Source organism: Cryptomeria japonica, chromosome 3 (assembly GCF_030272615.1).
Source record: "Cryptomeria japonica chromosome 3, Sugi_1.0, whole genome shotgun sequence".
In the NCBI taxonomy this organism is placed as follows: Eukaryota; Viridiplantae; Streptophyta; class Pinopsida; order Cupressales; family Cupressaceae; genus Cryptomeria; species Cryptomeria japonica.
In genome coordinates, this window is record NC_081407.1 from 673,980,242 (window position 1) to 673,994,037 (window position 13,796).

The window sequence follows — 13,796 nt, forward strand, 5'->3', positions numbered from 1 at the left end:
AGCAGAGAAAAATCTAGAGAAAGCAATCATTAAGGTTACATCCTTTGAACCGGCAAAGCCATTAGTCACTCTGCAGACTGATGAGGATGATGATGATTCATAAGGCATTTTAGGGCCTATCATTGTTGACAACATGAGCACATCTGAAGTGATGAAGATTGCAAGTGTTATGCAATCTAGAGCGCATAAGAAGAGACTTAAAGAGCAAGGGTTGAAGCTGAAACTATTCAGAATGCAGTAGATATTTTATTTGGTCTGCTACCGAAAACTTCTACAACACATTTGACATCTCCTATTAGCAAACTTGGTCAGTTGGTTACTGACGCATCTGATCAAATCAAGTCACTTGAAGAAGCAACACTAACCTATATTGAGAAAAGTCACAAGAAGAAGTATGGGGAGAAACTTGCAAAGGACATTGATACCGGCAAAATGGCTGTCACATAATAAAGATTTGTTGAGCAAAGCTATTGAAACAGGAGGAAAGTATCTTGCTTCTACCTCTAATGTTTCATTCTGTTATTCTGATATCACAAAAAGACAAACAAAAACAGAGAAAGAGCTAGAAAGGATATGCAATGCATATATCCCACCCAGGACTCCATATTTGCGTTTAGCAAATCTGTAGATAATTTGCACAACAGGTTGGAGACTTATGATCATGAGAAGGCAAAGAGACTCCGGTCTCTCAAGGAACTCAAGAGTCTACTCACATCACAAGTGGACATACTACAGAGAGCCTACTCAAATGCAGAAGCTATCTTAGCAACTATAGAAACCTGTACATTGGATTCGATGGAAGAATTCCATACACAACTTATGTCTACAAAAGAGTACATTGAGAACGTGCTAGCGACATGGACAAATGCCATATCACAGTTGAAGCAGAACTTTAATGTTATATTTATGAGACTAGCTAATGCATGATTTCTTTTTAGTTGTTATTGTATATGCTGAACACTTTGATACAAATTTTCTGTATATATATATATATATATATTTTTCTTTTTCAATTTGGCATTGTTGTCAAAGGGGGAGTAGAAATATGTATGTGTTTTTGAAAATTTTGTATAATGTATGCATTAAGGGGGAGCATGTGTATATGTGTAAATTTTTTGATTGTATGCACATTGTATGCACACTTAGCGGTATTACTGTAAAATTTTCTAAGTGTTGCCATCAATGCCTAAGGGGGAGATTTTTGGCTTGATGATGATTGTAATATATTCATCATATGTTGTCATTGATGAAACACATACACTCACATATGTTTATATTGTCTACCGGTGTAACTTCAAGTTGTTTATTCTACAACCAGTATGCTAGAGGTTATACTAAGAGGTTTATCTCTAACCGGTACTTTGTGACAAACTGGTATATGCATAGAAGACAACCAATAGATACACATTAATCGGCATCAACATTAAATATCAAGCGGAGATTATATCAGGAGAATCAAGGATAACGGTTCATATATTTAACTCTAACCGGTATTGATTGTTCCAATCGGTATTCGTTGATTTTGTGATGAGTTACCACAAATCGTGATGGGTTATCCCATCGACAAATTTTGGCGGTATTTTTGTGATGAGTTATGATCACTTGACCAGATACACTGCACCTAGGAAATTGTGTTATGATTTCTTTGGGCCGACATGAAATCTTAATATCTATATATTGACATCACAATGAATTATTTCATATGAGTGAAAGTGATATGTTGTGTGCGAAAGTCAAAAGAGTTAAGCTACAGAGTATGCAGAAGAGCAGTGTTGAATATGTTTAGAAGGATCTGATCAAGCAAGTATTGTGCTACTCAGATAGATCAAACCAATCCTGTTGTTTTCTAACAATCACAGCAGAATTCAAATCCCCTAACCGGGTCAGCTCTAACCAACTTCTTTGTACAAATCCTCTAACAGGGTGATCCATTAGTTTGGGTTTAGAAATCCTCCACCGAGATTACTCCTAACAAGGTACTACCTTTAACAGGGTATAAGCTTCTAATCAAGCTTTGGGATCTCTAGTAAGATTCGCTCCTAGCAGAGTGCTTTGTAGACCCTAACCGGTCAATTATCTATTACTACAGATAGTTAACTTGTGAGTTCCATCTCACCGTGGTTTTTACCTATTTGGGTTTTCCACGTACAAACACTTGTGTTATGGTGGATGTTTTACTTATTGTGGATGTTGTTATATCATTTTGGATTACATGCATTGTGTTTAAAAGTTTTGTTAAGTTCATCTACCGGTTAGTGTTTGAAGTAGTTTTATTTTTGGTGTCACTGATTCACTCCCCCCTGTCAGTGCTTTTCAAGTCCATCAGGTATGCCCTCTTGTCATCTTAGTGTTGCGTGGAAATTCTTGCCTTGAAAACTTCAGGTTTTGGGGTTGGAACATGTCCTTGTGGAACACTAAATCCTGAAGGAAAACATTGGAGATGCTAAGGAGCACCGTGGAGCTTGCTATGCTAGGTTTGTGGAAGTGCACTAACTTCCCTTACACCTTGGTCAAGCCCCCAAACCGAGTTAACAATAAAAGTAAAGAGATAAGTGGCATAGGAAATGAATGCCTAACACCTTGGTCAAGCCCCAAAACTGAGTTAACATTAAAAGTAAAGAGATAAGTGGCATAGGAAATGAATGCCTATTTGTAGATAGCAACAAATGCTGTTGGATTGATTGGTAATTGGTTTATCTTAGCCAATGTGTACTTTGAGCCAGAGTGCCTTGAAATGTGTCCTTGACAGTGGATGTCAATTAATAAAGCCATTAGTATTTCAGTTATGTATGACAATGGATGTCTGATGTGTCTGATGTATCTACTAAAGCCTAAAGGGGAAGGAATTGTATGCTTTTCAGAGTATTCTCTTGATTATTCCATTTTGTGTTACTATTCTTCTTGTTTGCAAATGATCTAGGATGATGTACTTAAATACAACCCCAGATGCATAAAATTTAAATTTTGGCACCCAGATTTATGGGTAATGGTTAGGTCCTGGGATTAGTTGCCTTGAATTGTAGAAAAAGAGATTTTGAAATCAGGGGATTGAATTGCATAATCTGTAATTCTGTTTAGGGTGGATAAGCTGCTGGAAAAAGTTAACAGGGCTTTGAACAACGCAATGAGACAAGTCTGAGTTGTGGATTGGGTCTTGGGTCAGCAAGGGGACCAAAATACTTGAATCATTTGCTAGAATCGTGCATTCAAGACATTGACCCAAATTGTTGTAAAATTATAGTGGAAAGTTTTAGGGTATGCATTTTTCTTCTCTAGAGGCTATAAGAAAAATAAGCTCAGGTTGTTATATAGAATATTCTTGAGGTGTCTAGAGAGTCCTTTTTAAAAAACTCATTGGAACATGCTTATTGAAATGCTGATTGGACTAGAGAAGAGAGAGTAAGCTGTATGACTTGATTGCCCTTTGCCAAAATGAAGCATCTCTATCTTTAGTTCTGTTGTGGGATATCTTTTATACATCAAATTATTGCCCACTTCGTACTACTCACTTCCGTCAACTGGCATTATATAGTCTTTACATCCATTCTCATGTCCACCCACCTCACATTCACCCTACTCTATAATGGATCTCCTGCGAGCCCCTCCCCCTCCACTGGCCAGAACCAGTTTGATTGGAATAAAGAGTGTTTGTTATTTACCTACGTTACCTGGGGACGCGTCCCTGGGCTAAAATCCCCTGTCCCCATATTGGGGACATTTTGGGGACTTGGGGACGTCCCTCCACCATCCCCAAAATTGCAAAATCTTTGGGAAATGTCCCGGAAACTTGGGGACAGCAGTGATTCTCAAAGGGGACATCCCCCCGTCCCCTAACCATCCTGGGGACGGCTCTGTCCCCCTTTTCCCAGCACATTTAAAACAAAAAAAAAAGACTCAAATGCTCAAAAAAAACTTTTTTTAATTTTATTATAGGTCTGTAAAACTGGATTTTCACTAATATGACGGGTAAACATGTCTGAATCACTTCCAAAAGCACTTAAAAATAATGAGCAGCAGCCTGGTAATAAATTTCACAAACACTTAGAACTCGGTAGTGTGTAAAACAGTGGTTGCAGGTCTGCAATATTGGACTTTTCACTAATATGAAAGGTAAACAGATCTGAATCATAGCCAAAAGTACTCAGAAATATGAATATTAGCTTGGTATAGAATTTCACAAACACCCAAAACTTTATAGTGCATAAAGAAGCAGTTGTAGGTCATAATAGATATGGAAGACTATCAAAATATCCTCCAACCAGAAAGAAACAATGAACTACATGCAAACAAGTGCTGGCTTATTGACAATGTATCTTCAGTTATGAATGCATATTGAGTATTGACAATGAATTTTGAACACAAATGTGGTATGTTAAGGTTCTAAAATGTACATAATAACATATACTTTCTTTATCCATGTTTTCATATGAATATATAGTATATATACATGCTTTATCTATTTTTCATAAGAACATTGAAATTTTCCCTATATTTTATATAACTGTCCCCTTTGCTGTCCCCCTGCTGTCCCCAAAATTGACAAAAAAATTTACAGTCCAAACTCGTCCTGCCGTCCCTGTCCCAGAAACTCAGGGTTACATAGTTTTTTACGGGTGGGGGGGGATTGGAGGGGCCAGTGATGCACGGGGAATCTATGCCCATGCCCTATAGATAGTAGGGCACTTGCATTAATCGGGCCATCAGCCCTTGTGCAATAGCTCGTTCAGTGTAACACAAATGTTAAGTGACTGCAAGAATGCTAAAATATTAAAGATTAATAACAAATAATATATGTAGAGCCCAATCTATCCATATTACTAGAGACAATTAATGATTTTCAATCCAGCTAAGAAGGCCATAGATTTGGATTACTATTCGCTTGTTCTACCCAGTGGTGAATGTAGCTTGGCAGGATACTAGTACATAAAGATATGCATCATGTGTCAGGACAGTATGCTTCAAGTGAAATATTCGTACCTTTTAGATTGCCTGAGAGAGATATACATTATGTTTCAATCGAAGTATTGTTAGCCTTTAGATGCATTTGAGTCACTCAGAAACTAGTTACTAGTTTACTCAGGATGGTTTTGCCTTATGCTGCCATTGCAAATAACGTAGCTTTTGTCAAAAGTATTTTTGGTAAATCTCGAGGAGAGAGATGGGCTTATAAGTTAAAATCTCTGGGAAAAATAGTACTGATTCGTAAAATTTATTTTCATAGCCTACAACTTGGGGGAATCGGTTTTTGGGTTAGACTACAACTGGAGGCCAAGGGACACTGGTTTTCAAAAAAATTATTCCCCAATTTAAGTCATTTGGGATGACTGAAATGGGCCAATTTGTAAATTTCTGGATGTTGATACAGCATCCATATCTTCATGAATATAAAAATATTTTGATTAATGTTCTTGTACAAGGGTTAGGTAACATTTCATCCTGCCACTGAAAGCAGTAGACCTCTATGATATGGTAGAAAGGAGCAGCCATTTAAATTATGATTGTTTTCCTTTGTAGGATTGTGGAGAAATTTTTGGAGGAGATTGATGGATTTTCTGGTCAAGCTTTTGGCTTAACTTTTCCTTATGTATTAACTTTTATCTCTTATTTTCCATCAAAGCAGTAGACTGGTATGATGTAATAGGAAGAAGAAATAAAAGGACTCGTTAAACAATTTTGGAGAATTTTTATAGTTGTAATCAATTTTTGTGTTGTAATATTATTTGTATTCTAATGATGCATGTAAAGCAGATTGATGGAGTATTATATTGAAAATTTTGATTGAAGTTTTCGCTGATTTTTACTCTTTTACAAAATTGCATTTTGTTATAAATACTTTACTATTTAGAAGGTGATTTTTTAGAATAGAATAGGAGATTGTTTTTGGTCTTTTCTTATTTTAATCTTTTTGAACTTTTATTTTTTGGTACACGCTGTTCTTACTTTCTTTTCACACAGAGCGTCGAACTCAATTGATGACAAAGATTGCATCACTGCGATCAGTGGTGCTAGGAGCACCCATGAGGGAAATTTTGAAGCATCTTGCTTTTAAGATAGTTGCACCTGATGCAGATAGGCTGGTTGCCCTTGTGCACCGTCCAAAGGAGTCTTTCTTTCTCATTCCTCAGGTGAGATATTTTTACAATTTCCTCTTCTCATATTTGCAAATTAAGTTGCACTGCTTGTTCCTTGAAGCACAGTTTTCTTCTTTTTGTGCAAGAAAGTTTTTCTTTCAATCCTAGTTGTATGAGCCAAGCTATTGCTAATTTATCTCAAATATTAATTATCTGTATTTATGTCCAAGCTTGTTACTCTAGGAATTTATGTTAGGGCAGCCTTTATGTAACCCTGCAAACATTATTTCAGACATTCAGCTCCATTTTTGATGTTGACCATCTTACTCACTGTGAACTTAAATGCTCTTTAAAAGTGTGAGTGTGCAATGGCTGTTTCACCTTCATTTGTGCACTGCCAGTTTTTATTCAAAGTTTCTTCTTTATCAGGTTGTGTTGGATGAGACTGACAGAATTTGACTGTTCATCAAGTCATGAATCTACATGGATCATTGAAACATAGAGAGCTGTACTCTGTGAAGTAAGGTGGCCTTGGCTTTGGTGTATTAATTCTTTTTGTGCTAAGAAAGTGCAGAGAAAGGAGCATTAGGTGGATTTTCTGGATAAAACTGCTATAGACACTATGTTACACTGGACAATCAGACACATCTCTTGTAACTGCACATTCAGATGTCATAGATATGGTTGGGCTGATTTTCGTGATTAAGAATTGAATGCTAATTGCATTTTCTACTAGATAATAAAAAATTGCACTATATGATTTGAAGTGTTTTCCATATGTATATAATCATATAAGGAAAGAATTTCATGGAAATGTATATTGTATTGGATATGGATATGTAATATTTCCATGGTCCCTTGATACAGATTTGGTAAACTACAACAATTATAAAATTATACATATATTCAGCTATTTATGTATTGAAGGGTAGAGAACATAACTTCACATCTATTTAAACAAATGATGTATATATTTTCTAGTCCATTTAGGATCTGTCATTCATTCCATCACAATTTTCAGATTGGTGTTGCACTTGCTAACGGAAGGGCAGCATACATTACTTTTGTTTCTGCCTAACAGTTCAGCAAGTTATCACATTTCACTTTATAGAGGAACTTGGATAGGTAATGGTTTAAACCATAGAAGCAGAAATTGGAAAAAATTGTGATTAATTGTAAAAATCACAAATCGCTGTTCACAATTTCCTGCCTAAAAAGTTGTAGTCAATATTGTTTTACTGATATTTTTCGCATATAATCATGGTAAAAATGCCAAAATTGTGTTTTGTTTTGGGTTTTAATGATTTTTGACCTTTTGTTTTATAATTTTGACTTTGACCTGCAATCTTTTTGTCTGGCTAGGGTTTTACATGCATTTTTTTCTGTTTTTTTTGCTTCTGGTATCGCCATTTCCAGCTGCAATTGATTGAGTTTGGGAAATACATTTATTTACTGCATACTGATATAAGGACATTGAATGAAAGTCATGTTCTTTCTATTAGAAAATCTGATCAGAGACAAATGAAGCTGCAAATAATTCAACACAAAATAATACGTGCTTCTTATTTTTCTTTCAAATACATAACACTTATATAGGAGTTCAATCTCCTACATTATAGGAACCACTCCCTAATAATATGAGTTGTTCTAACAACTCACATACCTATAATCTCTCGTACAACTAATAATATATATTATCCTATAATATTCTAACAAACCACACTAACAATATTATATTGTAACAATAATATTATGTTGTTTGTCAACAACTTCATAGCCAACCTAAACACCTATGTGAACACTAATTCTCAACACTTTCACCTACACACAACTATACCAGGTGTGATAAAAGAAGAATGAACTTTGAATTTTCCATTCCTTGAAGATGTTCCATCCTTAAGTTTAATTTGGGCTTCATTTTTTATTTTATTCATTTAGGTTTAGTTTAGTGGCAATTTATATTACAGTTTTGTTTTATTTAAGTTGGGATGTTTTCTCTTTTTTTAATAAATATTTATTTATTTAATAATTCTTTTTTGTTGTCGGTAAATTGCAACCATGGTTGTTGCACCCTTTCTTTTAATATTAGGTTAAAAAAATACAAAATCAACTTGATTAGAGCTGTAGCAGTTATCGTTAGAAGCAAATCAAATAATACCATCCCTAAGTCCTGCAGGCTTGAAGTTGCAAAATGGCCTCAATGGTATTTAGACAATTGCAAAGAGATATTAGAAAGCATAAAACCAAGAGGTATTTGGCAGAACCAGGAAATTGTAGCCATGGACTGTAATTGTCAACATCCTCCTCTGATTCTTCACTAACCAATGCAAACATTTAGTTGATGCCATTTGACTCATCCACTCTGATGGGATATTTCAGGAGCATAGCTGCCTTCACTACTTTTAACCTGTACCTGGCTTCATTCTGCATAAAGGCCGAGATGATAAATAGCTGCCCTGGACCGAAAATTTTACCTCTCTATATTCCCAGTGAGCTCTCAATTGGGAGTAGCTTGTCTCCTATTACTGCCTCTTTTAAAACCATGTCAAGACCACTTTGGTAGATGCTTCTTTACAAGCTTGTTTGCTAGCATCTGGATTTTCTCTTTCTTCCTCCAGATCCAGTAACACACCAATTATCATTGATGCAATATTGGAGTTCACCATGTATTGGTGATTGGTAGTCAAAAATTTGTCCTCCAAGATCCATTGTATAGCATATTAGATTATGCCAGCCCTAGTTTTGAATTCTCTTTGACCTAAGCTCAAATTTTCCCCCAAGAAATGCCATTTGGCATTGGTTGCAGGTAAATCTCACATTAGCATCCATTGCTTCAAAAGCTCATTGTGAAAGAAATAGAATTATAGAGGCTGCATGTTTGAGATGTTTTTGCTGTGTCCTTACAATAAATTAAGCAGCGTCTTGTGAATATGAAACTAATGATGGAAGTGGTAGATCATAACTATCTTATCATTGGTTTCCGGCCATTGGGTTTGTGCAAGCTATCAACATGACAATAATTTTAATGCAAGGCCCTGAATTGAAGCGCTTTGTGTTAAGCTGCTGGGATCTTTCGATGGGAATTTATATGGGATTTTATGGTTCCCAATTTGGGTTTTCTTTGTCACTGCATTGATAATGATCTGTGAATTGCCTTCAATTTGGATGTGTTTGAACTTTGATGCCTATTGACCTGCTTAATTCTAAACCAAGGAGGAGAGCTTGGGCTTCAACTTCATTATTTGATTGTTCTTTTAATTTTTGTGGTCCACCTATCGTTATCTTACCTTTTTCTTTTGTAACGCCTTGCCAAGGAACCCTAGAGGATATTGGCAAAAGCACAAGAAATACATGGAAATAATTATATTTTTTGTCATAAGTGAGAACATACACGTGAAACTAAGCCCACACCTCAAGATTAGGTTAAGTTTTCATCAACAACTGTGCATTGTGGAAGACTAAATATTCTACACATCTATGCATGGCTCATGACAAACTCCTCTAAGGGTTCCCTAACGTCTTTACCTTTGTAACCCAACTACATAAATCACCAACTAAGAGATAACTTAGTAAATCTTCTACTTATTACATTACTTGTCCAAGTTCATTTTAAAGCACCAATTGAAGTGTTCCTATGATAACATCATAATATAGAATCAAGTGGTAAGCATGCATAATTTAGTGTGGTAGCCGATTTCAACACTGGTCCACTAACATCTACTCTACTCACATCAATATGTTTCCATTACATCATTTTTCACTCGAAGTGTTCATAATATACAATTCTCAATGATTACAATTCTGGAAACAAATTACAATTACTTTACAACTTGCAATGAAGAAGGAAGAAGAAGATCAAGAGAAGGAGAAAGTGAAGAAGTTGTCCAAGGTGCTTACGAACAAGTCCACTAGTCCCCAATGGTGGCATGCAAAGCCATCAACCATGTGGTACTCGTAGGTCCACCCCACCGTGCCTGTGGAGATAATGACAAGGCACAAGTGGAGGGAGTGTCATCATATGTGCTCATGAGGACGCACCATACGGAACCAAGCATTCTCATGCGAATGAGAATGATGATCACGCAAGTCCCAACGCTACGTGAGTGGGCATGTCTCTCTAGACAAGTCCCAATGCTCCATGTGTGGGCATGCCTTCCCAAGACATCCATTGCCTTGTGGTAGCACTCATGGCATTTTTAAGGAATCCATATTATCTTTTTAATGTTTACCCCATGTTTTATTATTAAGTTATCACTTGGTTAAAACTTCCCAACGTGATTGCTTCCATGCCACTTACGGGCTGGGTATGTGTTGGAAGCCACTCCCTAGACACACTCTAGGACCTAATCCTAGGCTTATCCCAACCACATGAATACAATACAATGCATAAACAATAACAATTATCAAGAGAACATATAGACAATGCATAACAATGCCATTACTCAAGGAGCAATGTAAAGGTCTCCACATCATGAATTCAATCCTTGGATAATCCCAATCCACAGGTACAAGTGAAGTTCTCTATGGTGTCTCATAGAAGCATACCTTGACATCACAATTCATCTCACTCAAGGCCAATTAGACCCAAAAACCAAGGCAAATTGAAGTAGTTCAAATAGGACAATGGAGAAGGCGAAGACCCAAAAATCATCTCCTTGCGTGAATCTAGGGGCAATTGCGTGATTTTTTCAGCAATTACACAATTCTAACAGCAATTGCATAATCCTAATGACAATTGCGTAGTTTTGGGTTGCAATTGCATAATTCTGCTTTTAGTGCATGAATTTGCTCCAGAAAGCCATCTAGGGCATTAAGTTTGACAATAACAATGCATGGGAGGCCAAATTAGGGACCAACCCATTTGAGAACTGCCTCGTGACACTCTAAAAACACAAACACAGCACCCATACAAGAATTCCATTGAAAATTGGGCAGCATTTGCCCATAGACAACCCATTTCTACATCAAATTCAAACACATTCAAATACAACAATGAAACCCATATGAGATCAAAACATAAGCATAACAAGACCATGACTCATTTCATATTGCATCATAAACATTCAAAGAAGATTAAATTGAAGAACAAAGAGGAAATGAAGAGAGCCTACCTCAAGCTTGAAGAAACTCTCCAAACACAAATTGCAACCTTCACACTGCACCAATGCTCACAAGAATTTGTCAGCTTCAAGACTCCCACAATTCAATTCATTCAATACCACACCCACTATATCTCTCCTCCAAAATCATCCAAGTTCAACAACACAATTTGGCCATGGAGAAGGTTTTGAGAGAAGAAGATGAAAAATGCACGAAGTGTGTGAAAATGAGCTGAATTACAAGTATATGCTATCTTTTTGGAGAAAGGGAAAATAAAACTATTTAAAATGCCAAATTAAACTTACAAACCACTAAACTCTCAAAAGCCCCAAATATAAAATCACTCAAATAACTTCAATTCAAATGCATATATGACATAATGCACATTATCATCTTAAATTGTAACTATAATGCTAGATACCACTAAAATGAATATTAAAGTGACGACAATATGCAACTGACAGCTTATGCACATACAATCTTTATTGGCTTCTCACAAATATGTAATAGGGTAATTGGTCATTCCTAAAATGGCAACCTGAAGGTGTGTTCACATGAATTAGGGATGAATCATCCTAATTAGGAACAATGGCTTTGGCTAGGAAACATGTTTGGCCTTGTGCTATTTCTTGTAACCACTGTCAGGGATATGGGCACGCTTAGACCTATGAAGCCAGGTTGAGTTGATGCCTTGCACTTGTATCAAATAAAGCATACAAACACCTATGCATACATACACATATAATATAATATTTGAAATCATTCTCCAATCGGGGTCACATAGGAAGCATGGTCAGATATCTCATCTAAACATTACATCATCAAAGCATCACGAAGTAATCTCATCATAATTGGTATAGCCAAAACATTCTCATATAATAATCCAGACATCATTATATAACATCGTGTCACATCATCGTAGAGTCATCATGCATATATGATCATCACTGAAACTACAAGTAAAACCTACTATTCACATCAGCAGTGATGTCATCATATGAACAAAAGAATATAACTGAAATCAGGATGCACCATGTGGGTGCCAATACAAAAGGACAATATACGCACAGTCATGGAATAAAGCATATACAGAGTCTAGCTCGGATCAAAATAATCAAATGATAGAATGCAAACGCGGGATGCATTACATCTTTGCAGACTATGCAACTAGCTTTTGAAGCACTTGGATTGCCTCTTGATGTGTTGGCAAATTGAGTTTTGCCCATCCTTAGGGATTGTCTATTTTGCCCCTCTACATTTTTCATTAGTTTATTAATTTTCATGAGGTGTTTTGAAATCTTCAGGTCAAAATCTGTAATATAACATCTTTGTGTGTGCCCGATGAAAGGCAAACTAGTTTTCATAAAGTTAAAGGTTTCAATCAGTATGTAATGGCTTGTGTCATATAGCAAGTGAATTGGTGGTGTCCTTGACAGAGGTAATGGTGCTGTGGGGGGATGTCCTTGTACAAGAGACCTGGGTTTTTTATTGGGGGGGGGGAGGGGATGTGTTCGTGTGGAACATTGCTATTAAACCTTTGAGAAAGGAAGATTTAAGAGTTGTGCCAGCTAGAAACATTACAAGATGGTGTGTATTAACTACTATTGGATCTTCCATAACATTAACCACTAGTGGATATTGGAATGTACCATAACTTTCATTTCTAAATAACACGTAGTTAGTGTGGGAAAATAACTACTTGTCCTCTGAGATTAAAGACTGAAGTCAATGTTTCACACTTTAGAAGAATCGATCTCCGTCTTCCTATATTGTGTTTCACAAAGTAGTTTATAATTGAAAAATTGAAAATTATTGGTATCTAGTTATCATTTATGCACTATGTAATTTGCATTGTACAATGTTAAATAATCTACAATATGAATATAAATTAAAAATCTATATTTGACAATTCATGGGTTAAATTCTCATTTTTGTTTGCTCTCTATAGCTATTTGCTAATAAAATGCTCAAGTCAGCCCTTATCCACCAAGTAGCCTGCTTTAAGGATTTGGATATTTTAGCCCTCAGGGAGGTTTTTGAACAAGTAGTTGCCAAATGACCTGTTGCATAGCATGATCTGTACCTGAAAGCCACACCTTCATAATGAAACTGTTGCCTCTGTTTCTGTTGGCATTTGTTTGTAAGGTTTATTTCCACATGGATCTTAGCATAAGTGAAAGTTGAATGTGGCTGAGATTTTTCAAGAACCACATTGAAGTTCCCAATTACAGAGGCTGCAAAGGCCCAAACAATGCAGCAGTAGATTGAGGAGTTAAACCCAAATCAGAATTATTGAGAAGGCTTTTGTGAGGAGGGGGTTGAAATGTGGGTTCCAAACTTTCAGGCAAAGGTATATGTTTTATTCCCAAGATCATGGTCATGGTACAGCTTGAGTTGGCCTAGTGGTGGAGAACTTGTGCTCTTGAAAGAGAGGTCACAAGTTCAAATCCCACAAGGGGGTAAGGTATGTATGCCTCGTTTGTAGTGCAGTTGGGTACCTCCTGCAAGGAGTACGAGGTAGTCCGATAGGGCTCTAACCCATCTTTAAACCCATACATAGATGGCAGGCATCGTGGACTATAAAAGACCATTTCCTTTCCTATCAAGAAGAAACCAGTGGGACAA

General features: G+C 36.4%; 1 protein-coding gene across 2 annotated transcripts in view; it reads left to right on the forward strand.

Moving 5' to 3' along the window:
• LOC131030634 (actin-related protein 2/3 complex subunit 2A) overlaps positions 1-13,796 on the forward strand; it is a 45,697-nt gene that overhangs the window by 14,957 nt on the left and 16,944 nt on the right. For both annotated transcript variants that reach the window (XM_057961525.2, XM_057961527.2), the window contains one exon: positions 5,956-6,125. In XM_057961525.2, the coding sequence (XP_057817508.1) occupies positions 5,956-6,125 (170 nt within the window). The remainder of the gene's footprint in view (positions 1-5,955; positions 6,126-13,796) is intronic.